This window comes from Podarcis erhardii, assembly GCF_964252035.2.
Source record: "Podarcis erhardii genome assembly, chromosome: 1".
Lineage (NCBI taxonomy): Eukaryota > Metazoa > Chordata > Lepidosauria > Squamata > Lacertidae > Podarcis > Podarcis erhardii.
In genome coordinates, this window is record NC_138497.1 from 33,193,045 (window position 1) to 33,220,547 (window position 27,503).

The following is a 27,503-nucleotide window of genomic DNA, read 5'->3' on the forward strand; positions in this document are numbered from 1 at the left end:
CAAGGAGGGAAAATATTCTAATAATGGAGGGATAGGAGAAAGGGATTCTAATCATAAAGGAGGGGAGCAGGACAATGGAAATATTGAAAAATTTGTCCAAACAAATGCGAGAGCCAGTCATACTTCCTGGGCTAAATATTATTATTTATTAAATTTGTATACCACCAAAGATGCCAGGGCGGTTCACAACAGAAAAATAAAAGAGAGATACCAATACATAATAAAACAAAAACAAACCAATAACACCTCTCCTACAAACAAAAACATTTTAAAAGCCACAGAATGTTAATCAGTTGAAGAAAAACGTTTTCGCCTGGTGCCTAAAGATATGCAATGAAGGCGCCAGGTAAGCCTCCCTGGGGAGAGCATTCCACAAGCACTGCAGAAAGGGCCTGTTTCTCATGTTGCCACCCTTCAGACTGCTTGTGGAAGAGACACGTGAGGAAGGGACTCAGATGATGATGGCAGGGTCCATGTCAGTTCATTTTATGTATCTATATACTGTATAGATACACATAAAAATATAAGTAGTACAGTGGTACCTTGGTTCTCAAACGCCTTGGTACTCAAACAACTTGGAACCCAAACACTGCAAACGTGGAAGTAAGTGTTCTGGTTTGCGAACTTTTTCCGGAAGCCAAACATGCTCCAATTTGAGTGCCACACTTCTGTTTTGAGTGTTACGCTGAGGTCTGTCTGGTTTTGCTATTTATTTTGCGTTTTTGTTTTTGCGGCTTTTTTTGTTTTTGTTTTTGTGACTGTGTGGAGCCCAGTTCAGCTACTGATTGATTGATTGTGTGACTGCAGTACACTGTTTATTGCTTTCATTTTATGGATCAATGGTCATGTTAAAGTGCTGTTTTAGGGGTTGTTTTTAAAAGTCTGGAACAGATTAATCCATTTTACATTACTTTCTATGGGAAAGCGTGCCTTGGTTTTGGAACGCTTTGGTTTTGGAAAGGACTTCCAGAACGGATTAAGTTTGAGAACCAAGGTACCACCCACTGTACATATATACATATACATATGCTGGAAGGGCTTTCCAGTGTTTAAAGTAAAAATCTTCAACATATAGATGTAAAATTTGTATATACTTTTAGTTCTATGAATGTTTAATTGGTTTTTTTAATTTTATTTTTTCTATGTTTTCAGCAGTTCTCATTTTTAGCTGTAAGCCACCTTGAGTCCCATTAGGGAGAAAGGCAGGAGATATAGATATCTGATATTCTTAAAAAGAAAAATGTATAAATTCACACTTTGAACTTTAAAAAAACAGACAAACACCATGCATCTATAATAAAAGCAGTGTATACTATACCAGAAACACTCAAGTCCTGCAGGGCTTGTTTTGGATCCAGCGTTCGCAAAAGACAACCTCTGTGGTAGTATGCAATCCAATCATTAGGATTCAAGTGAATTGCAACAGCAAAATCTTCAGCTGCATTTTTATACTGCTCTAGTTTAATATATATTCTCCCTCGATAGGTTCTAGAAATCAAACCAATATTTTCCTCATCATAGTAGCTTTACAATATTCTGCATTTATATAAATTCTGTCTGAATGCAAAACTTGTCCCAGTGTGTTTAATTGGATTTAAACAAGTCAAGGCTGTGATCCTAAGTATGCTTATATGGAAGTACCATAAGTTCCATTCATAACAGTGGGAATTGCCTTAAAGTAACTGTGCTTAGAACTGAAATGCAAGAGACGAGGAAAGATAATGGGCAGCTTAAAAAACATAAACATCGAATTTGACAAAGCATTTTGATCAGACTCTCAAAACAAAAAGTGTACGTATTGTGTTAACAATGCTATATAAATTAACATATTCCATAGACTACTATCCTGAACCTTACAAACATTCTGATGCAAAGAAGGTTAAATGAAGGTTCAAGAGGCATATATACCAACAGCAGAGATAGCTCTGCACAACACAATTGACCCACCACCACAGACAGATTTCATAAGACATTGGCACTCCTTGTGTCATCAGATCCAGTCTCAGTCTCTGTCTCTGTCTCTCTCTCTCTCTCTCTCTCTCTCTCTCTCTCTCTCTCTCCAACAGATAGACACAAGTAACACAATGGCACTCATCACTCTTATATATTTATACCCAGAAAGTAGGGCACAGATACTTTCACTCAATGTACAAGAGGTCACAGGCAGACACTGAATGCGGGGCATAATCATTTTCTCAGACACTGTTATAAGGGATTTAGAAGTCAACTATAATTGCTTAAATTCATATATAATTTGCAGTTACCTTGCCTCTGCAATGCTTGGGTCCTGTTTAATCACATTTGTAAAATCATTAATAGCTATATTCCATATAGATTTATTAAAGTAATGTATTCCATGCTTCATAAGTGCATCAGTTCTTTTGGGATTATAGAAAAGGCACTAGATTGAAATAAAATACATGCAATTGTTACCCTTGCTTTTGTATTCATAATGTCACACCAAGGCAATCATTCCATCAACACAAGCATGTCTTCTTGCCAGATGAAATTATCTCCCCTCTCATCTTTCTGTGTGCTCTTCTAGGTGTTCTCCTGACCCCCCCCCAGCTGATTTGGGTGGGCAGGGGAGATGAGGAAAGTCCCATTGCGTTGGTTGCTGCTAGTGCATCTATTTAGTTGAATGGAGTCCAGTGGACTGCCAAAGCTAGGTTGCTTAAGCCTTTCCTTCCCTGCCACTGATCCAGTCAAAAAATATTCCACCACTATGTCCAACTTGGGGAGAAAAGGTTGCCTCTTTTTTCTTTCTCAGAGAGAGATAAGAAGCTGAGAGCAATGTTAAGTGGATAAACAGCAAGTGATTAAATCATACTAAATCATACTCAGAATGGGAGCTGTGTCTATAATGTCACACCCATTACCATAAATTAATTTAAGTCAAGACTAATTTAAGCCCATTGATTTCAGTGCATCTACTCTGAGCATGACTACTGTAAGTCAGACAGTCCCATGAAGAGAAAGAACAAAGCAGCCCATCCTGCCAAACTTGTTTGCTTCCAAAGGGTTGTGCTCCTTGCTACTAGATTTACTGCCAAATAAGGTACAATAAGTGACTTCTGGAGGGATAGCGTTTTTAGTGCTGGCACCCTGGTTATGGAATGCCTTCCCAACAGAGTTGGTACTTTTCATTTTTCACAGTCTTTTCAATCCATATTTTGTCAATTGTGATTTATCTTTTTTATTATTGGATTGTGTCCAATAAAGTTCTACTCAGAGTAGTTCAACTGAAATGAATGCACCTAAATTAGCCATGTCCATTCATATCGATGAGTTTACTCGAAGCAGAACATCAGACACAAGCCTTAGTCTTATAAATTGCATTGCTCACTCCACACAAGTACATCCCATCAGTACAAGGATTTACACTTGTACAACAGAACTTCTCTCTCTCTCTGCTCACTTGCGTCCTCCCCTAATCTGTGCCAGAGAGTTGGGGGAACACCTATGACAGATTTAGGGTAACATGGCAGGAAGAATATGGGGAAGTCCCATTGTGCAAATGCAAATCCTTGCACTGATGGGATGCATTAGTTGGAAATTGCCCAATATTGATTGGTGGGTGGTATACCAAAGTTACTAAACCAATAACTAGGCAAACTCAACTTTTACTCTTGCCCAGTAGGGGCTTTTATTGTTTTTTCTTTGAATAGTAGGCCCTCATGTCATATCACAACTTTGGCTTCAATAGTGTTGTATGACCACCATTTTAAGAACCTTTGCGAAGAATCCTTTGCGAGCACAGAAGTAATTGTACAGGTTTTTTTATTCTGGCCCAAATATATTGTAAAACTATATATAGCAATACTTACTTTAGCATAATCTTCTATCGCCAGTATTATATCACCATCCTCTTCATGGGCCTCAGCTCTTTTGTAATATATTTCATCATCTGTAGGTCTGCATTTCAGGGCAAGACTGTAGTTGATAATTGCTAATGAATTATCTCCCTGATTTTTGTATATTTCAGCTCTTGACAGATATGCATCTGCATAATCAAAATGCTTTAAAATTAGTCTCTTTCAGATGCCCAATATCATTGATATGCATGTTTATTTTTTTTTAACTAAAATTAATTGCAACTGTAATAAAAATTTGCAAACAAAATCATGTGATTCAAATCTGCAAATGTATTGGAAGTAATTTTCCAACCTTTGTCTTGACCTATGGATATTTGGAAGAAGTGTTGCATAATAATAAAACTTCTGTACATACTGATTTGATATCGGGGACACATAATCAGGAGCTTCTCAGAAATTGTACATCATGGGGTTTCAAAGTTACTTGCCTGCATTGTTTTTGTTGCACTTAATTATAAAATTCAGGTCTTCTAGCGCTGGAAGCATTTTGTTCTGGTAAATGAAAATTAAATGTCTATGCCAGTAGGCATTAACCAGCATTGGTTCTAAACTTATCGCCTGTGAAAGTAATGAGATAAACTGGTTATTAGTTAGCTAAAAATTCCAGTGTATCATAAGGCACATCTTAAGTTACACCTCTGGGCACATCACTGGGGATCAAAGAAAAAACAACATGGTGAGATCTAAGTTTTGGTTAGGCTCTATACAATCTGGTTCCAGGACCAGGTGGAGCTAGCTTCGGGGTCAAAAGCAGATATATCATCTAAAAAGGGCAAGGGCTGAGTTCCAACCAGGAAACAAGGACCAGAGGAACCAGAGGCTGGTACACCGAACACAAGTCAAGTTGCAGAACAGCATCAGAGCATCTGTGGAAAGGGCAGTCAGAAGCAGATCCACAGTCAAAGCCATACAGCTGTTATATTTATGGAAGCCACCAGGGGAAGGAAACGGGCACACAGGTAATATGCTCACACTGCAGACCAGTTGCTCTGAGGTTAGGATTTATAAGACCTAGTGGACATAGAATGACTGAATGATCTGCAGGTAGGAACAGAGTAGTTGCCTGAGCATGGCTGCCAGGAATCCTGGCCTGAAACCTCCTTTGGTGCCCCACAATTAGTTGCTGCAAAACATTTATGCACTGAAGCTCCTTGCATACTTAAAAATTAAATAAATGTACCATTTTTAGCTTATATTGTTGCTCTCATATTAACAAAATGCATTTTGAAATTCTTGGCTACAGAAAGTAGTTAAACTCAATCCAAAATGAATATAAACTGGTCACTGTAGGCTGCAAGTACCTATACTGAATATCTAGTTTCAATATGTTCTTCTGGACCCCAATATAAAACAGTCATATAAGAAAGATCTATGGTCTGTCTAGCATAGCTTACTGCTACAGCAAGCTTCCTTACTACACACTAACTCTATTATATGCTACTGAAAAAATACAATTGTCAAGCATTCAATTGATGCATGATTGTGCATGCACACATTGCACCAAGCCCAAAAGTGACTTTTAAAGTGGCAAAAACAGCCCTAAAAGAGCCCAGAAAGGGCAAAAAAGATGTAAAACAGTGCCTAGAAATCCCACGAGCCTTTGCAAGTACAATCCTAGGAGCCCTTGCTCTGACTGTTAAGGCCTGTGGAGAGTTTAATTGGAGCAAGGGAGTTCGGATGGAGCGACTGTGGTGGAGTTGCATCTGGTAAGTGCTGCTGGGTTTGTTAAAGGGTTTTCAAGGGTTTCCAGAAATTTAGAGGGTGTTTGCCAGCTTTTCCAATGGTGTTTCCGGTGCTTCAGAACGTAACTCCCACGTAAATGGGGAGTTGCCTGTACACAATACAGCAATTCTCTGATACTCATGCCTAGCTTCTTCGGTTCTAAACAAGTGTAGTAGCACCATGTCTGTATGACATCAAACGTATGCATAACATCACCACCTGGCAAACAGCTTGATGTTTCTATAGTCCACAAACTTGTCAAAAGTGAACTAAGAATGACTGGGGGATTTTATTTACAGATAGGTAGCCGTGTTGGTCTGCCAAAGTCAAAACAAAACAAATTCCTTCCAGTAGCACCTTAAAGACCAACTAAGTCAGTTCTTGGTATGAGCTTTCGTGTGCATGCACACTTCTTCAGATACACTGAAACAGAAGTTTCCAGACCCTTCTATATAGTCAGAAGGGTGGTGGGAATGGGTGATTGGCAGATAGCTGTGATGAGCCTGTTGACGACTCTTAACGACTGCAATAGGTCTTACAGGAAAAAGCAAGGGGTGAAAAGGTGAAAAATGGCTTTGTCATGTATAATGAGATAAGAATCCAAGGTCTTTGTTCAGACCAGGTTTCTCCATGGTTTTAAGTTTGGTGATAAGTTGTAATTCAGCAGCTTCTCTTTCCAGTCTATTTCTGAACTTTTAACTTGGGAGCTGTATGTGATGACTAGAGGTGTTCTGTTATTTTCTTTTTTGGGTCTGTATCAATGTATCAATGCGATACATTGACGATATTTTTATCATCTGGACACATGGTCAACAGACCCTGAACACCTTCCACCCGAAATTCAATGATTTTCACCCCACAATCAACCTAACAATGAATCAATCTATGCAAGAAATACATTTTTTGGACACTACTATAAAAATACAGGATGGGCACATAGACACCACCTTATACCGTAAACCAACTGACCGACAAACATATCTACATGCCTCTAGCTACCATCCCAAACATACCAAACAGTCCATTGTATATAGCCAGGCACTACGTTACAGCCGCATCTGTTCCAATTCTACAGACAGAGACTCTCACCTAAGAGATCTACAGCAAACCTTTTTAGAACTAAAATACCCAACAGATGAAGTTAGACAACAGATCAACAGAGCCAGACTGATACCCAGAGAGAACTTGCTGCAAGACAGACCCAAAAAAGAAAATAACAGAACACCTCTAGTCATCACATACAGCTCCCAAGTTAAAACCGTACAACGCATCATCAGAGATCTGCAACCTCTCCTGGACAATGACAGTTCTCTTTCTCAAGCTCTGGGAGGAAGACCTTTCATTGCCTACAGACAGCCACCCAGTCTTAAACAACTCCTAACCCACAATAATACTACAACCAGACCTAACACGGACACTGGCACCAGAGCCTGCAATAAACCCAGATGCCAACTTTGCTGCCACATACACCCGGACAACACCATTACTGGCCCCAACAACATCACACATACCATCTCGGGACTATTTAATTGCTCATCGTCCAACATTGTGTATGCCATAAAATGCCAACAGTGTCCTTCAGCTCTCTATATTGGACAAACAGGCCAGACCTTACGCCAAAGAATAAACGGACATAAATCGGACATCAGGAATCACAAGACAGAGAAACCAGTAGGAGAACACTTCAATCTCCCAGGACATTCTATACAAGATCTCAAAGTAGCTGTTTTACTACAAAGGAATTTCAGAAATAGACTGGAAAGAGAAGCTGCTGAATTACAACTTATCACCAAACTTAAAACCATGGAGAAACCTGGTCTGAACAAAGACCTTGGATTCTTATCTCATTATACATGACAAAGCCATTTTTCACCTTTTCACCCCTTGCTTTTTCCTGTAAGACCTATTGCAGTCGTTAAGAGTCGTCAACAGGCTCATCACAGCTATCTGCCAATCACCCATTCCCACCACCCTTCTGAGTAATACCCCTCCCCACCTTCTCACTATATAGAAGGGTCTGGAAACTTCTGTTTCAGTGTATCTGAAGAAGTGTGCATGCACACGAAAGCTCATACCAAGAACTGACTTAGTTGGTCTTTAAGGTGCTACTGGAAGGAATTTGTTTTGTTTTGGGGGATTTTATGTAGCTGAAGATGATGGATGGATGGCTGGTGGAGGACCTTGTGTGAGAGGCAGGGAAAAGGAGATCTCCCAGGGTAGTAGGAAAGCTCCCAGGTGATAGCTGGGAAGGCTCACCTCTTCTGTGTGAGACAAGGGTTAGGATCTACCTTTGAGAGAGGATTTTGCATTTTTATTACCTCTTTTTGTTTTTGCTTACTTTGTTTTTCATTGTATTGTATTGTGAAAAACCCTACTGCAATCTTATTAAAAATGAACAATGAGTTTGAGTCGGTCGTACAACTGTCAATAACCATAATGTGGAATTAAGACTTTCATTAAAATATATTAATAAAAAAAAATTCGTGTGTTCAGATATGTAGGGTATAATGAAAACAGATCACTGGTGACATAATTATCTGCAAAATTGCTAGGTTTCCAGATATAGTCCTGCAAAGTTTTTTTTTCTAAATAGAAAAGTGCATAAAATGAGGAATCCAGCAAGGGAATTATTTGAAAAAGATGCTCTTCCATTTTTTAAGTTCATCTGTCATTGTTATTAATAAGATAACAAAGCATCTTCAGTAGCAAGAAAAAATAGGTATTATTTCTTTAAAACTTACTTTTTCCAAGTCATCCATGGCTGCCTTCATTTTGCCTATTTTCCTGTATATTGCTCCACGTCTACAATAGTTAAACCCAGAAAATTTCCCTTCATCTATTTCTTGGGTTATTTTATCAATTTCAGATTGACACTGCTCAAGTTCCTCTGGCTTTCCCTCGAAGAGAAGAGGATTTACTGTGTTTACTAATTCTGTGTCCTTGGTTTCCTCCTCTATGTCCTTTTTGCCTGCCATTGATTTATCAGTAAAAGATTGCCTACTGGGAGGGTATTGCTCATCAAACCATTTATTCCAGATTTTTCTGGCCCAAAGATAATCATCGGTGTCTTCTGGGGTTCTCCCTTGGCTTGCTGCAAATTTTTCAAAATCTAGCCAGCAAGGGAGGCTGGGACTTCGATAACTTCGAACTGCTCGAGATACTTTGATACAGAATTTATTATGAATTGGAAGCTTTCCAAGAGATGCAGACCTAAGGAAAATGCCAAAACTATAATTACATTTTGCCTGTACATTTGTTGCTGACATATGACCAATATGACATATGTAACAATGTGACATATGACCAATAAATATTCATTATAAAGTTTAATAACGTATTTGATTCCTGCATAATATTCAAGTTTCAACACATAACAGAAGATTCCTATCAGGGGTGCATAAAAATGGTTTACACTGTCATTAGTATTTATTTTTATGGAGAAAATTTATAATTTATGTAGAAAACTTAGTAATCAAAGAGCTCTCTAACTTCTTTATTATACACTCATGTTGCACATGAGAGCTGTGCAACTGTGTCAAACCAATAAAGCAATGTGTATAGCCTAAATAGCATTTTCTGATGGACAAGGTACAACAATAGCTTGGCACCTGAGACAAAAAATCCAAATAGTACCTTCCTCTCATGTTTAGTTTAATTTACTGTAAAATTTACTGTAATTAATTTACTGTAAAAAAGGGGGGTGGGGACAATTCAGTGCTACCAAAAGTGCAGCGCCCATACACAGAGAATCCCATAATGATTAGAAAGTATTTTTCCACATCAGTCCTTCACACAACCACTGGCAGTGCACCAGGCTGTAGCAGAGCACTGGAAGTCTGTGAGCCATTTCATATCCTCAGGCAATTTGACTGCTCTATGTGATGAAATGCAAGAACACAACATGAAACTTGCATTTAGGCAAAAGGGTTGCCTACTGCCTGAGCATTTGCTGAGGGAAGAGAGGAAACAAAGCTATACTGAATCCTTTGGGAATCTTCTGCCCACAGTTGATGTTCTTGTGAACATATCTGGTACCAATCTGGTACCCTCCAAATGTTTTGGACTACAAGCTACAACTCCCATGATCTGTTACCACTGGCTTTGCTTGCTGGGATTGAAAGGAGTTGTAACCCAAAGCATCAGGATAACACCAATTTAGGAAAGCTAGTATTACTGTATTATCCATAAAGAACTGGCACACACATAAAAATGGTATCTGGTGCTGTTGGGGAAATTACTGTTTCCATACCCCAAAATGCTCAATATATAAAATTTAAAGTTGCAAATATTAATAAAAAGGCAGACCTTTTAAGAATCTGTGGAGGTTCTCTTAATTTCTCACAAACACTTTCTAATATATGAAGAGAAATGTATTTCCCTGCTGTTTTCAATGATCTCCTTTTGTATGATGCTTTCCTTGGGAAAATGATGTACTTCATCCCGGCTTTTCTAGATTCTTCAACCAGAGTAGTTTCATCTATAGGTTCAGGAGCTGGAGTGGGTGCAATAGATGCAGATCGTCCTCTAGAGGAGAAAAGACCTTTTGTTTGCTTGAATGTACTTGCCAAAGCTATATCAGAATCTTTATCTGAACCAACAAGAACACTTTTGTGTGCGGCAGATTCTCTTTTCTCGAGGCTAAGAGAGCTTTGTGGCTTTGTTGATAAAATGCCAGGCTTTGTAGCTTCCGTATCTACTGAAAGATGTTTTTTCATAACAGTTATCTCTTCCATAGTGGTTCTAAAATTTGCAGAAATCTTCAAAGCAGATTTGTCTCTGAATGATAATTCTGGTGCACTATGAGGTCTTTTAACCAGAACTTCCTGTAAGAAAAACAAATCTCGGTTTGTTTATTTTTAGTTTTGTTGGATAACGTTCCAAAAGTAGTCAGCAGTATAAAACTGGATTGCTGGGTACTTAGTATGGGTTGTCTCCAACCTGGCACCTTTGCTTCCACAACTGACTGTGTGTGCAGAATTTCTCCTGTCCCCTCCAGCCCCCGTGTGCCCTCAAAAGCAGCCCTGGAGCATTGGGGGACCCTTCAGAGCAGCTTGGGGTGGCTGAAGAGGGGGCTGAAGGAGAAGAAACGGAAGTCCCATTGCATTAGTGGAACCCTGCTAAAGGTTACAATCAAATAAACAGATCCCCTTGAGAGAGTGAGCAAGAATAAGCCAAGCATGAGCAGGTTAATTCCTCCTCTTGCCTAGGCAAGATAAGATTATGTGACATATCAACATAATCAAGTATCTACCCCAACCCCTCTCATTTTGCCTTAGTTTCGTCTTAGTTCATGTGAGTGTCAATGGAAAAAACCTAGGAGGTCTAAAAGGAAGGAAACCAAAGAGAAGCCTAGTAATATGCACCCCTTTTCTCTGTAGGTTTTCTTTGTAGGCCTGTTCAGAATCTATGGTTTGCTGGGAGGGAGAGGGCCCTGGAGTCTCCCCTGACTGAGCAGAAAGACATCAGGCAATAATGACCTAAACTAAGCCAGTTGTGTATGGAAGTGAGAGCTGGACCATAAAGAAGGCTGATCGCCAAAGAATTGATGCTTTTGAATTATGGTGCTGGAGGAGACTCTTGAGAGTCCCATGGACTGCAAGAAGATCAAACCTATCCATTCTTAAGAAAATCAGCTCTGAGTGCTCACTGAAAGGACAGATCCTGAAGCTGAGGCTCCAATACTTTGGCCACCTCATGAGAAGAGAAGACTCCCTGGAAAAGACCCTGATGTTGGGAAAGATGGAGGGCACAAGGAGAAGGGGACGACAGAGAACGAGATGGTTGGACAGTGTTCTTGAAGCTACCAGCATGAGTTTGCCCAAACTGTGGGAGGCAGTGGAAGACAGAAGTGCCTGGCGTGCTCTGGTCCATGGGGTCACGAAGAGTCGGACACGACTAAACGACTAAACAACAACAAGAAGCCGGTGACACAATCCAGCAATCCCACCAATGCAACCAGGCTGGGCCAGCCTTGCTGCCTCCAGGGCCCTCTCCCTCCCAGCAAACCATAGATTCTATTGCTGGGAGGCCATGTGCACCACAGCACCTTTCCTCATCAACCACTCCTGCTCAAAAAATACCTTACTGAGCAATTTTATATGTATTTACTTTCAAGCAAGTGCCATTGTTTTCAATAGGCCTAAGTATGTTTAGAATTGCATCCTTGATTCTATAGAATCTATGCTGTCTTCGTTCATTCATAATGAACATGTTTCTATAGCAAGCAGCTCGTCCACAGATGCAAAGAATGAGTTTAAAGATTTTCAGTTCTGCTGTATACAGGTTTATTTTGAAGTAAATGCCCACTGTGTTCAATGGGGCTTACTCTTACTAATCCTATTCCCATTTACCTGGAAGGAAGCCCCATTGAATTCAATGGAACGTGTGTCTAAGCAGACATGTATAGGATTGGACTGTGTGTTTAGGACTACAGTCTAAATAAATCTTGCAGCACAATCCTAGGCATGTCTACTTGAGAGTAAGTCATCACAGCTACTCTGTGTAAATAACTGATATAAAAAGTTTGAATTCTGAAAATCAGAAAGTGCTTTAGTATTTCTTCTCACAAACTGTTTTGAAAAAATAAGGCTACAATACTAACTCAACCTACAGCACCTAGAAGTAAGCCCACTGAATTCAGTAGGACTCATTTCTGAGTATACATTGTTAGGATTGAGTTGTAAGGCATAATAAAATGAATGTAGAGAGATGTATTTACGTTTTAATACCCTTTCTTGTAAACTATCCTGGGAATACAATTGAAGGGTGGTGTAAAAATGCCTGAATTTGAAAAACTGTTGACAACAGTTACACAAGCAAAATGATTATTATATTTAATCTCCCAATTACTTTTAATTAAAAAATGTGAATGTTAGATCTCATTGAAGGGAAACATAAGGAATATCTACCACTGAATCGGAACAGAATTAATTTTTACCGAAGCAACAAAATCTATATGCAAAAACTGGAAATAAAATTATTTGGTTGGCACTTAGTGTCACATAAGTCAACTAAGATTTTATAAAACCAACATACATATTTCTTGCAGATGCAACTCCTTCACAGCAGACTACTTACACATTCTGTGATGTTCTCCTGCAACACAAAGTTTTGGTATCTTGTAAAATGAGACATTACAAGAATAACTGATTATTATCTAACACTAGTACAAAAATTAGGCTGCTTGAATTTTACATTTTTTCAAGCACATTGTTTTTCACTTCCTAATTTAGTGACCACTGCAAGTTAATTATTGCCAAGAAGGAAGAACTCTACAGTCCCAACATGTAAAGAATGAGTAAAAAGAATCTGTCTGCCTCATGGCACAGGCAGAGGCTGAAGCCTCAGCACTGCTTAATCTCAGCATTCTTGCTCGCTTAATTGGTTCCAGAGCAGAATAGGAGGGGCTGTTGTCTTAACCCCGAGTCTCTCTCTCCCCATCCCCCCTTCACACTTTGTGAAACCCAAATCCCTGCTAGGATGTTTTACTCAAGCTCTATGGAGAGACTTGGAGAGCCCAACACAGACTCTGCATCAAGAACAGGAAGCAGAGCTAATCTCACACTTGAAGGAGCTCTGCCCTAGCAGAGAATTTTCCACAGTTTAGTCAGATTCATTTAGTATATACAGTAATTGGAATTATATATCTGAAGAAGTGTGCATGCACACGAAAGCTCATACAGTGGTGCCTCGCAAGACGAAATTAATTCGTTCCGCAAGTTTTTTCGTCTTGCGAAGCACGATTTCCCATAGGAATGCATTGAAAATCAATCAATCCTATGGAAACCGCCTTCAGACCAGGTCCGGGGACAGTCTGTCCCCCGACCTCTTCTGAAGGTTGGGGGGGGGACAAGGGCTTTTCTTCCCACCCCCAGCTTTTTAAAAAACCCCGGGACAGCAGAGGACTTCTCCACTGTCCCGGGGTTTTTTAAAATGCTGGTGGGCGGCAGCACTGCCGCCCGCCAGCATTTTAAGATCGCCCCGGACAGCGGACTTCTCCGCTGTCCCGGGGCGATTTTAAAGCCCCCAGGAAGGCAGGGGGGGAGCAAAGACTTTCGCCCCCCGCCAGCCTTCAGAAGAGGTCCAGGACGGCCTTCAAAAGCCGTCCGGGAAAGCGGAGAAAGGCACTGCGTTTCTCCGCTCTCCCGGGAAGGCAGGCGGGGGGAGCAAAGACTTTTGCCCCCTGCCGGCCTTCAGAAGAGGTCCTGGACCTCTTCTGAAGGCCGGCGGGGGGCTAAAGTCTTTGCTCCCCCCCCCCTGCCTTCAAAAGCCGTCCGGGATAGCGGGAAGCGCTTCCCTGCTATCCCGGACCGCTTTTAAAATGCTGGCGGTGGGGAGCAAAGCCTTTCGGCCCCCGCCGGCCTTCCTGGACCTCTTCTGAAGGCCGGGGGGGGGCAAAGGCTTTGCTCCCCACCGCCAGCATTTAAAATAGGTCCCCGGAGATTTCCCTATGGGCTTTCTTCTTGCAAAGCAAGCCCATAGGGAAATTCGTCTTGCGAAGTGCTTCAAAAAACGGAAAACCCTTTCGTCTTGCGAGGCATTCGTCTTGCGGGGCAGCACTGTACCTAGAACTAACTTAGTTGGTCTTTAAGGTGCTACTGGAAGGAATTTTTTGTTTTGGAATTATATATTTTAGATTTAGTTCAGAGAGGTTCCTGCTCTTCAGTTTTCCTTAATAGAGGAATAAAGTTCAAGCCGGCCCTACCCTCCTACTACTGGGGAAGCAATTACGAAGAATCTTAAATGCCCTGCTTAGTCTACCAGAGAATTAAAGATTAAAATAAATAATTATAATTTTGAGTTAAACTTTAAACAAGAAATTCATATTAAATATGGATGTGATTATTGCAAATAATAATTAAAGCTTTAAGCCACACTCTGGATAAAACTGTTGCTATGAAAAATCTACTATATATTTGGACATCTCTTAAGATACTGCAACCAAATTTTGCATGGTGGTTCCTGCAATTAAGGAGCAGGTTTTCCTCAATGTTTGGATACAATTGGACACCATTCTGAATCAAGATGGCAGCCAGAACCTTTCAAAACAGCACTGTTTTAACCACTGGTTTAAAAACTGCACTGATTTTTTGGTTTCTCTGAATTCCCAAGCAATGCTGGGTATGATGCAGCTAATAAATAATAAGTACTAAATAATAAATCTGAAGAAAGTTACAATACCTGTAATGTTTTCCATTCAGAAACTAAAAGCCCTGGAGAGGAATTGCTTCTTCTACAGATTTTAAGAGTCTATGAAACAAAGAAAAATATATACAAAAAGTGGGTATTTTTTAAATAGAATGAAAGTATTTATTTTCATAACACATTTTTTTCTTGGAAAGCTACCCTAGATTCAGATTGTGAGCATGTATGTTGGTTCTACATTAGGAGTATGAAATTAAAAATAAATTGAGTTTTATTTACATACTGGTAAAGCTGACATAATTATGTACACTGAAGTCTAAAAATTGTGGTGGAAGAGAGGCATCATGTGGGCTTTCTTTCTGGTTTAGAAAAGGAAATAAAATTTCACATAAACACCTTGTTAAAAAGGAGATATTTGCCACTGGACAATAGTTGTTTAACACATCTAGGTCCAAATAGAATCAAGGAAGGCATCCAGATGAGGAGCTTGGGAATTTACCTTCAAATGACAGAATGGCCAGTTGATGAACAAACAAAAAAGTCAGATTTTCTTATTTCACAAATATTACTACTTGCATTCTTCATACTTTTCACGAAATACAGAAAATTAAAGACAGTGTAATTTTGGCAAAAGAGCCTGTCTCAGTTGACAGGCTTCTGTTACAAATCTAAGGCATATCTCAGCAGCAGCAGTCAGCAGGGCAGGGTGTCAGCACTTACCTGACCTGCTATCACTGCTGCTGCAGCTTACAGGAAGGGACAAAGCGATGGGTGTAGTGAGCATAGTGCTAGCACACTGGTGGAACCAATCCGGTGTTTCTGCCAGTGCATTTGCATACTAACCTTATCACTGCCTTTCCCCTCCTCCTTTCATTATACTGCAGCAACAGCAGTGGCAGGTCATGTAAGTGCTGACACCATGGCACCCACTACTGTTTGTAAGACGGAGAAACAGGGACCTTAATTAACTAGGCCTTGGTTCTTCTGATGAGCTGAAAGGAGGAGCTCTGAAGTTAAATACTAGATGGAATCAAGACAGCCCCATGGCACCTTGATGTTTAAGCAGCCACTAAAGAGGTTTTTTATTTAAGACCATTTTCTCTGAAGTGCGCTAATTGTACTTTAGTAAAAAATGTTTTTAGAATTATTTTTTTAAAAAAAATTATGTCATTTTATCTTGTACTATACACCACTTTGATGGCCTCAGGCTAGGAAGTGGTTTATAAATCTGTAAAATAAAATAATAAATAAGCAAATGGCAGGTTCCGTCTCAGGTACAGGACACAGAAAAATGAAAGTTAGGAGATATGGGACATCCAGACTGAAGACTGAAAGAATCTAGTTATCTCTGGGAATCTGAGTATGCCTAAAATTGCTTGGGAAAGAGCCAAGGGAATTAACTGGACTGCCCAAGGGCAATAACATTCCTTTTTAAGACTGCTTTAGTGTTCTCGAAGCTACCAACATGAGTCTGACCAAACAGCGGGAGGCAGTGGAAGACAGGAGTGCCTGGCGTGCTCTGGTCCATGGGGTCACAAAGAGTCAGACACGACTAAACGACTAAACAACAACAAATGTTCTCCTAAGGAAGTACAAAGGCTCCAAGAGTCAAACGAGTACTGAGGGGCCCATGCCCATTTTGGCCCTAAAGAATTACAGTATACGGACTGAGTGTGGTCCTTTCATAACATTGACATTCAATGAAGAAAAGTTGACAAATGCATTCTGATATATGAAGTTTCTTCAGTATTTGTATGCTGTTGTTACCCATTACTCCCAGTTGAGTGGTGTCCCCTCTAACCTGTTCCCCCTGTGATTCCTCAGAATGCCAGACCACTCTTGCTTCAGAGGACAACTAGTGAGCCCTTTTTTCTCTGAACTCAGGAGCCAGATTCATCGCAGGACCCTCCTATGGGCTTCCTCTACTTTCTTGTGCTCAGGTTCGTCCCCTTTTCTTCTCCTATGCTGGTCCCTGTACACAATTAGCATAGACAGTCCTACTGCTTCTTTCCTCCCCTCAGCAAGCTCGTCTTTGCCACCCTTGTACAGTACTTTGCCTGCCAGTTATCTGAAACATTGAGGCAGAGGGAATTCCCCTATTCATTGCCTGTCTATTTTCCTGTTGGAAGAACCAAACACTCTGGAGCTTTTCCTGCAGCCATCTCTTTCCTGCAGCTGTTCTCTCCTCCATGCCCTACTATTCCCTCTCAGCACTTCTGTTTAATCTCTGTATACTGAGAGAGGCGTGCTTTCCCACCAGACTGACTGCTGGAGAAGCTTCCTGCATGAGCCAATGACAAAGGCATGAGCCAATGACAGGTTCCTCCTCACAAAGCCCTTCTAAGGCAGCTCCCATAGGAAAACAACCCTTTATGAAATATATAAAACAATTATCCAATCAAAAAAAGAGAAACGATTACTGCAATACACACAGAAAGCATATGGTCAAAGTCCTCCTCAAACTCTAATACTTCTTGATCTCGAAGATCACATGAAAAGTCTTCATAAATAACACCATGAATCAGATTGCTCTGGAAAAATAAAAAGATTTAATGATAACTTTTAACTGGTGGTATAAACCATCATACCAATTTCAGTTTGACTTCATAAATCTCTAGGAAAAGTTAAAACGATAACATCAAAACTTCATTGGATTTGATACACTGATACATCCAATTTGATACACTGGATTTGGTCCCATTAAACAAGGAATGCACAACAAGCTGGACAATATGATTTATTTTGGCCAGTAGTGCTTAACATACAACAAATCTGAACAGTTTGAAATATGACTGGTGTATATACTTTCACCCAGGTATTTTAGCTTACTCATACACAAACAAACACACCTACATAGAGAGGTTTGCACTATAAGGCTCCAGAAGGATCAAATCCAAACAAAGGAAATATGAATTTCAGCAGTACTAAGAAAGAACAAGAATGGTTTTGGGCATTCACAACACAGTACAATCCTGCAGGTATTTAAACATTAGCATTCTCTGTTAATTTAAAGAAATATTTCATTATTTTGGAGAATGTGCCCCAATTGCACATGGTATGTAATTACTAACTGTAAGTTCATGTTTACATCAATTTAAAATACACCACTCTATATCAAAATAAAGCAATTATTTCTATAATTCACACTTTCAGTTATAGATATTGGTAGAGAAACGCTATTATTTAATTTATATTTTATGTAGATAACCGAATGTGATGTTAAATGAAATGCTGTGTAGTCTTCAAATATATTAAGAATTTTTACCTCATACTTTGGAAACAAGGTCTCCTTCATAAGAGAGAGAGGAGCGGCGAATTTCTGTGGAGCTGGTGTCCAAAACATTTTGAGAGACCCTGGATGAAATTTAACCTTCACATCAAAAACAATTAACAAAATTAGTATGACTTTAATCCTAGACATGTTTTCTTCTGAATAATTAGATGTTGCTGTGCTGAATTGGTAAACATTTCAAGACAAATCAGGCATTTTGAGATAAAACAGAAGTGAAGGAAACACAAAATATGAAGGGCACTTGTGTCACCTGGCAAAAGCTACACATCACATTTGCACGGCAAAACCAGCATTCTCTGGATCAGGCCAAATGAGTGAAATCCTTATTCTATACATATTACATAAGAATATGGACTACCTCAATCAGCAGGAAATCTAAATGGAACGACCCAAGTCCTATACTTTCATATGCCCAGGATTATATATTAGCAACAGGGGGTGCTTACATCCACAATTGTATCTTAAAGCTGTCCCACACAGTTACACTTAGAGATTTATTAAACTAGTATCCCCAAAACAGAAAATGCCAGGAGACTCCAAAGATGACAATGGCTACAGCAAAAGAATGAGACATCATAAAACTCTCTGCATTCAAGGCCCAGTTAAATAAAGAATTTGCATACAATTACCCCACTGTCAGAGATACAAGAAAGAAATAGAAAAATTAACTGAAGGTCAGGGAAGAGGAAAGTGGTTTCTGTGAAAGAGAAAGAGTCCAGCCTTCAATGTGGTTGGATTACACCATTTGAAAAGGAGATGAGCTTGTCTTGAAAGGAAGCCACTAGGGTTGGTAAGGCAAGTCCTAATATTGTCTATTGAACCTCCCTCATTCTGTACTTTGAGGAGAGTATTATATAAGAACCTGGGAAATGCAGGCCTCTTTAAAAAAGCAGAAGCAATCTAGAAATTCAATAATTTGTTATATTTCAAAAGATGGGACTTCAGAAAAATATGTTATCAGAATTACATATCAAATCTTACTTTTTCTCCTAACAGGGCTAGTTGAGGTTTTTCAACATAAAACTCAGCTACTCTTTGCCATTCAGGCATACTTTCTGGTGACCTTTGAGGGAAAACTTTAACTCCATCCTCCTGACTGCATTTGTATACTTCTGAAATAGGAACTCCTTCATTACAAATTCTGGAAAAAAAGATTCTCAGTAAGATACTGGAATATTTGTAAAGCACACACACACAGAGAGAGAATATTTACTCAGTTCAAGTTTTATGCTTTGTTTTGCTTTTAAATAGCACATTCTTGATGGCAAATAATTGCAGGCTATAACCTCAGCAACTACTGGCCAACATAGCTCAAGTAATGATGGATTCACACTAAATTTTATTTCAAAGCAGCACTGGGAGATGAGTGTGCTGACAGTGGGGAAATGGATAGAAAGACAGTTAAACAGTAATTGATTTGGAGAAATTGAGGGGGGGGGCAGCCATTTTTTGACTAGCCAGGCCCAACCACAGCAATCATTTTGTAGTGTTGCCTAGGTATCAAGTAGGTTTTGTTAATAGTAAATAGGCTAAATTTCATTGAGATTAGCTCTCTGGGTACAGTGGTGCCTCGCAAGATGAAAATAATTCGTTCCGCGAGTCTCTTCGTCTTGCGGTTTTTTCGTCTTGCGAAGCATCCCTATTAGCGGCTTAGTGGATTAGCGCTATTAGCGGCTTAGCGGCTTAGCAGCTATTAGCAGCTTAGCGGCTTAGAAAAAGGGGGGAAAGCGAAAAAACTTGCAAGACTCGCAAAACATTTTCATCTTGCAAAGCAAGCCCATAGGGAAATTCGTCTTGCAAAGCGCATCGAAAAACGGAAAACCCTTTCGTCTAGCGGGTTTTTCGTCTTGCGGGGCACCACTGTATTTTTTAAATTAGGTGTTAACTGGCTCAATCCCTTCAAATCAAAAGGATCTTCTTATCACATAAATTAAGCATGCCGTGTGCAGTTCTCCTGCCAGTGATCTGTCAACAATTTTGATGAATTAGTTTTAGTGTTTTTACTATATAAGAGTTTTAATTGCATTTATATGTTTCATGTTTCTGTAAACTGCCCAGACAGCTATGTTATGCATCTGGTATACAAAGAGAATGAATACATAAAGAAACAAAATGCTACAAATAGATATTTAAGTCAATTATCATTTTCTACTCAAGAGTACATTCTAACAGTGCCATCTACTGGTGGTTCCAAACTTTCTCACTAAAGAACAGATGAACACTGCTGGATTCTGCAATAAAATCTGCCTTGAATGTCCTGTGGGTAGAAAGCAAGGCTATATATTTAAAATGACCATTCATATCTTTATTCCTGTGACCATCAAAATATTGTTTTCATTTTAAAAAGGAATGTAATAATGCAAATGTGAAACCAAAGAACACCGTTCCAGAGTCTTGTTTAGTCTCGCAGATATTAAAGCATTATCTACACTTGGGTAGTTTCTGATTTCTTAAGAGAATTGTGATAATGAATTACTCTAGCAGGGTCTCCAAAATATAAGCAAGGAAACAATCAGGATTAATTAAACTGCCCACAAAACATTTTGCTGAAGGAATGCCTGTTCACATAAACAAGTCTCCTGAGTCAATATCATCACAATCTCATTCCTATGAAAAGACACTGCTTGATAGTGTTTGTTGATTCAGACTAGATGCCATTCAAACAACCGTTGTCATGTTAACAAAGGAAAGGCTTTTCTTGGACCAAAGGGGAAAGGGGGGAAACCTGCCTGACAGCACGGCACAGGGATACCAGAGCACATCTTCAGTTTCTGCCTACCATACACTAAATCACAGGAATAAGTTTCAGGAATTCCAGTCCCTGCTCTGACCTGTCACCCTAACCCACTATTCTAATGTCAGGATGTTAGGACAGCTAACTGCCCTACAAATATTTGTGCTGGATGTGTTTACTGGGCAGAATACATTGAGAAATGGCTATTGGCTTAGAACAGGGGTGAGAACTGGTGAAAGGGAACAAGTTACCTCTTTAAAGTAACAGTGACATTTTAAAGCAATAATTAAACTTAGTCTTGTTTACATGCAAATAATTCCATTATGTGATATTATCAACAAATGTCAATAAATAATACAGGGAATAGCCATTTTGCACACAACCAGGGCACACACAACTGCCGACATGCATGCTGCTTTCAGCCCCGGAATGGGGCAGAACCAGCTTTTGCATGCCCCACTGATGCGCACAATACCCAGAATGCAACCCCCACACAAACAGGGAGTTGTCAGTATACTTGCCTGGCAATTGAATTTAAGTCCCTTAATTAATTAAAATAGCTGGGTTTAGGCTAATAGTTGAACATTAATTAATTAAATTAAATGCTCGCAACTGAAGTTTATATTTTATGTCTTGGGTGTTTTTATTTGCACTGTGTTGTTGTTGAATTGGTGTGTTTTACATTTGTTTACTGTGCATTGTCCTGGGCTCCTTGTGAAGAACAGCAACTTAGAAAGGCTTTTAAATAAGTAACTAAGTAAGTAAGTAAATAAAGGGTGGGAATCTTACAACTAGAAATATGGTAACAAAAAGTATCAAGAAGTCATAGCATCATTGAATAATAATTATTTATACCCCGCCCATCTGGCTGGGCCTCCCCAGCCACTCTGGGCGGCCTCGAACAAAATATTAAAATACAATAGTCCGTCAAACATTAAAAGCTTCCCTAAAAAGGGCTGCCTGTTTATAAAGAATTATAAAGAATATACAGTGGTGCCTCGCAAGACGAAATTAATCTGTTCCGTGAGGCTCTTCGTATAGCGGTTTTTTCATCTTGCGAAGCAAGCCCATTGACAGCTTAGCGAATTAGCGCTATTAGCAGTTTAGCGGCTTTTAGCGGATCAGCTGATAAGCGGCTTATCAGCGGATCAGCTGATAAGCGGCTTAGCGGCTTAGGAAAAGGGGGGGAAGGGGGGAAAACCCGCAGGAACTCGCAAGACATTTCGTCTTGTGAAGCATGCCCATAGGGAAATTTGTTTTGCGAAGCGCCTCCAAAACGGAAAACCCTTTCGTCTAGCGGGTTTTCCATCTTGCGAGGCGTTCGTCTTGCGGGGCACCACTGTAGAAGGACTAGTCGTTGAGGAAGTATCAAAATGGCTTCTGCAAAGGGAAGCCCTGCCTGACTTACCTTTTAGGATTTTTGACAGTGACAGTTAAGTATGTGGTTAGGGGTGATTCAGTATACATTATGTACTTGGACTTGAAAGAGCTATTCAAAGCATTACTATTTTACAATTGTTGCCATCCCTGCCAAGAAGACCACTAGCAGAGCCAATCTGGGCAGGAGAGCTGCAGGGCAGGAGGGCCATCTGGCCCAGGGCCTCTGGCTCAAAAGGGGGCTCAAATTTAGACACTTGTTCATTTTTTTGCATTAAGTATGTTTCACAACTTGTTTTATGCACATCAGACCAAAATGTGACACACCTTCTCAGCTAGAAAAGGTTAGAAAAGCTATTGTTAAATAAATTTGAAAAATCAAACTATGTCTCACTCTATTTTTGTGCCTTGTTTTTGGATATTTTTATTTCAGGTAATTGTTATTCTTCTTCTGGTTAGGTGTTGCAAAAGCTGGGCTTCTCCAAACCTCTGAGAGGGCCTGGGCCTCCCCACTAGAACCTATTTGGCAGTACCACCTTCTCTGAGTTCTGCCACTTCTCAATGGGAGGCTTGCTGGGCCCAGTCCTTCCTATTGCACCACCCAAAAAAGAGAGGACACTGAAGCAGGTAAAGCCTTCCAGAAGAAGAGGGCAGGTGCGCAAATCAGAGGCCAGAGCAATCCTCACTTGCTCAGTGTTTGCTGCCAAAAGATATGCCCCCTGCAGTTGGTCCAGGACTAAAAGGCCAGGGTTGGGTAGGAACCTCATGCACTGAGCACCAGCTAGTGCTGGGAAAAGGCAGCAGGAGCCACTGGCGGAGGAAGAGGGGGCGGGGGGAGCGCACTGCCCCCAGCAGCACAATCCCGGTGGGGTGCCATCGCAGCTGCCCCCTGCCCGCGCTGGGTGCCACGCTCCCACAGGTGACGCGCCACGCCTCTGCAGGCAGCATGTCATGCCCCCAGGCGCACCCACGCCCCTGGGACACGTGCCAGCCATGCACCCGCCTGCTCTCCGCCCCCCGGTGCTGGAACATGAAGCTCTGTCACTGGAAGGAGCAACAAAAACTCAGGGTGTGCCACAGGAAGGAGGGACACAAATCTGTAGACTTCTGTTATTCCTGGAATGCAAATAAAGTTGTGTGAATTGGTTCTTCCACTAGAAAAAAATATTCACTGTTACATAGAACTGCATCATAGTACTCACTTGGCAACACAAAAACATTGCACAACGAATTTTCTAATCATACCTTTCTCTTGCCATAAATTCATCATAAGCAGGAGTGGACGGTAAGAACTGCTCTGAGGGGTCACTGCAAAGATTAACTGGTGGTAATAAAACATTATGACCCCTTTTGTCTATAGTATGGTGTATTCTTGAAGCAAGCTGCAGATGAACGGGCAACACACATCTTGGGCAAGCCTCACAAAGAAGGTGAATAAGTGGGTGATCCACATCTCTAGAAAGAAAATAAAGATCATTACCATTTGGTGCATGTAGATATAAATTTTAAAGTTACTGAGTCTGGACTGTTTCTGTCTGGAACCTGTTAAGCTGATTGGGGCTGTCTGCTCTGCTCCTCCCCAAATAACTTTAAAAACTCATGCCTTGGAAGTGGTGCAAGCATTCTGGCGCAAGCTGAAGGGCAAAAGCCAAAGGGTGCTTGTTCTGTGGCTCTTTGCCTCTGGCTTGTGCCCTCTTTGAAGAGGGAGGGAGGGGAGGGGAGGGGAGGGGAGGGGAGGGGAGGGGAGGGGAGGGGAGGGGAGAGAGAGCACAGTACACTCCTCCCAAGGGAATGTGGAAAGGAATTATCTTAAATGTCACACATGGAGAAAAGTCACCATACTGGGGGGTAGAGGTCTTCTGTGGCACCTGTTGACCCACCCCTCTATAAAACAACACGGCCGTGATCATTTTCTTTCTTTGAGGGTGAAAGAGAAGGCAAGTCCAAAAACTATGACAGATCTTGCTACACTGGCTAAAGAAGCCCCTTCCCAGAGGAGCGGTGTTCAAGCAGCTGTTTTCGACGTTTTGAATCAAACGACAATGGAACAGTACAGAATGTATGTAATGAAGGTGAGAAAAAGTGTTGCAAAGTTATGGGTTAGTGTTTCTGCACATAGTAGTCTGTACTGCAAAATTTCTTAAACAATTAGATACCGTAAACAACTACCTCGCACACATTCCCATTTTCTTCCACAATACAATTTCCCTGTCACCCTTTTTCAAACATAAAAAGTTACAATTCTGTAGCTCTCAAAAGAAAGCATAACAGACAAGTTAATTAATCACAGTCATCAATTACAATGTTACCCAGTGTGTTTTGTTAACAGGTTTTGTTTTTAATCTACCTGAGAAAATAACAACTGAACCATAGTTTATTGTGCCCCTTTGCTTGAACTCCAAAAGAAGATGGAATCATTTGCCGGTAATGGACAAAAATGGAAACACTCCTAACAAAAAACTAAAATATTTAGAACATGTTGCAGGTAAAGGTGTGTGTTTTTACAGCACACACTCTCCTTAAGCACTCTATTTATCATCCTTTGAAAGAGAAGACAAAGAAAAACCAATACTGCGTGTGTGGCCTACATTAACCTCACTTAATGCACTCAATAACTTTTTTTCACAAAATCATGCTTTTTCTGCACCACTGATAATCTGACAGTAACTTTTTACTGAAGTAAAATACTCATTGTCTACTGTCATTATTTGTTTTAATACATAATCTTGCTAACCAAATGAACTTAAAGCAATGTAGATAAGCAATGGCATGCACAGGGTCACTTAAATGCCAATTTGACCGTTTCATAAACTTTGGAATTCTTTTCCCATGAGTCTGCTCTCGGTTACTTAATTGAAAGTAATATCCATTTACAAACTTCAGACTTGCCATAAAAAGGCTCTCTTCCGTGTCCCAGAAACTTTTCAGGGCTTGAATCACAACAAAAGCTAGTAATTAAAGCTTTTTTCCTACACCAATAAAGTAGTGGAAGAGTAACCTGGGGTATTCCAAAATACATTTGACCCTAAGAAGTTACTATTCCAAAGGGTGCAAAACTGAAAAACAAATGTGAAAATAAATAAATACTGTAAAGGAAATGATGCCAGGCACATCATTCAATTGAAGGGCCAATACCAATGATATTTAATGAAATAAGTTCTGAAGAATGCAACAGAACTAACTGAAATAATGCATGCATACAATTAATAGGGAAGCCATGCACCACAGTCTGCCACAGACAAGACTTATTAAAAGTACCAGGATCTTTAAGAGGAGTACATCTAATTGGTTAATTTATTTCATCAATTCTATGGATTATAGCATAGCCACTATCTGCACAAGCCTATGTAAGTCTACTCAAAAGTAAGCAGATCTACTCATCAGTAAGTCCCAGTAGGTTAAATGGAGCATATTATCAGGTAAGTGGGTATAGGAGTGTAACTTAAAGCAGGTATGATTGCAAGGAACTATGTGTACCACTCAGCACATAATATGCAAGATGGAGAGATTTTAAGAAATAAATGAAAAAGCAAGGTTGTTTCAAACATGTGGTCCCTCTAACCCACATTTTTCCACATTTGGGGAGGTTATGTGGAGGATGGGGACAGACTTTGGGGGTGTGGACATTCAGGTAAATGGTTTCCAATGTGACTTACAACAAGATATAAGGCAGCCCTTCCCTGTTTGTTTGTTTGTTTGTTTGTTTGTTTGTTTGTTTGTCTGTTTTAACAAAATGCAAAGACCGCTTGAGCGGTTTACAAGAGATAGTAAAATTATCAGTAAAAATAGTTAAACACATTTTAACACAATTAAAATTAATATTTTAATTTTATTATTTACTATATTAAATATTAAAACATGGCGACAGTTACATGTCTTGATAAGCTTGCCTAAACAAATCTGTTTTAAGCAGGTGTCAAAAAGAGTACAGCAAAGATAGCTAGCTGCCTGCTGTCAATCGGCCAGAAGTTCCAAAGTGTAGGTGTTGCCACACTAAAAGATCCATTTCTAACATGTTTTACAGATGTATATTATTATCAGTAGTGGTGTATGTGCTGGAATATAGATTTTCATAATGTATTTTTTTGGGGGGGGTCCACCAGGGAATATAAATGAATAAAACAAAAGCTTTATTTCTCGCAACTGTGGAACGAGTATTATGTAGCATGTAACACTGCTAGTTCCACAGATCAAAACTGTCAAGTGCGCAGTTATGTGGGTAAGGCAATCCTGCAAGTAAGACAAACCATTAAGGGTTTTCTATACCAAGAGTAACACCTTGAACTTCACCTAGTAACAAATCGACAACCAATGCAGGTAATCTGAGCACAGGTGTTATATGCTGACAAGGTCTTACTCCTGGCAGCAACCATGCTACAGCATTCTGCAGTTTCTGGAACAAGCAGAAGGCAAACCCCACATAAAATACATTGCGGCAATCAAATCCCGATTTCTGATTTGATCCTGGAATATCTCGCTTTTCCTTAGGACGTCCGTATTTTCATTGGAGAAATGTTGGGAAGATATGGACCATGGGCCCGTCAACTTCAGCCTTGACTAAATTAGGGGTGGGCAGAAAGTAGAGCAGGATCTACTGGTAGATCTCTGCACAATCTGAAGTAGATCAGAAAGGATTGATCATTACCAAATGTTAACCAATGGGAACATGATTACACACACACACAATGGAGATAGAGATTGCTGAAATGAACTGGGGGAGACATAGCCAAGAGTGGATTTGTGAGCAAACTATGAGCAAAGTTAAACTTTGGTACTCAAACCAATTACTGAATTCTTTGATTCTAAGTATATGAGTTTTGCACCAAATTCCTATTGGTGACTTTAGGGGTTCCAGTAAGAAAAAAAAGTAGATCTCATAAAGCTGAAGTCTGCCCACTTCTAGACAACACTGACTGCAGTATTCTGAGACAGACATATTTCCCAGCCCTACTTACAGTTGGCAAGGATTGAACCTGAGACATTTTGCATTCAAAGCATTGAGCTACGGCCCTTTCCCTACATTAGGCAATAATCTACAACAATCACTCTTTGTAATTTAGGATTGAATCTTCTGCACTCTAGAACATTTATGATGTTGTAATGCAGTGAGCTGTTCTTGTGTTGCGACTAACGCTTCTGTCAGTTCTGCTGTGAACTCATTAGGTAGCCTTCAGCAAATCACTATTCTCCAAGTCTCCTCACCTGAAACATGGAGATGATAATTCAACCTACTATATAGGTTTGCTTTAAGGTTTACAAAAGCAATTTATGTAAAGCACTTTGAACACTCTGAAATACTATATAAATGCATAGTATTATTAATTAGTGCTAAAAAAAAAATTCCCCTCACCTCTGTTTA

At 40.0% G+C, this 27,503-nt stretch overlaps 1 protein-coding gene across 2 annotated transcripts in view; it reads right to left on the reverse strand.

The window, feature by feature from the left end:
• The window catches only part of TTC6 (tetratricopeptide repeat domain 6), a 70,896-nt gene that overhangs the window by 25,267 nt on the left and 18,126 nt on the right, over positions 1-27,503 (reverse strand). For both annotated transcript variants that reach the window (XR_014155453.1, XM_081857732.1), the window contains exons 8-19: positions 23,390-23,599; positions 19,015-19,174; positions 18,007-18,111; positions 17,174-17,272; positions 14,778-14,846; positions 12,675-12,692; positions 9,903-10,420; positions 8,339-8,807; positions 4,304-4,433; positions 3,828-4,003; positions 2,265-2,401; positions 1,319-1,488 (exon numbers count right to left, since the gene is read on the reverse strand). Coding sequence is in view for 1 of the 2 variants with exons in the window: in XM_081857732.1 (XP_081713858.1) it covers positions 1,319-1,488; positions 2,265-2,401; positions 3,828-4,003; positions 4,304-4,433; positions 8,339-8,807; positions 9,903-10,420; positions 12,675-12,692; positions 14,778-14,846; positions 17,174-17,272; positions 18,007-18,111; positions 19,015-19,174; positions 23,390-23,599 (2,261 nt within the window). In the remaining variant the exon portion in view is untranslated. The remainder of the gene's footprint in view (positions 1-1,318; positions 1,489-2,264; positions 2,402-3,827; positions 4,004-4,303; positions 4,434-8,338; positions 8,808-9,902; positions 10,421-12,674; positions 12,693-14,777; positions 14,847-17,173; positions 17,273-18,006; positions 18,112-19,014; positions 19,175-23,389; positions 23,600-27,503) is intronic.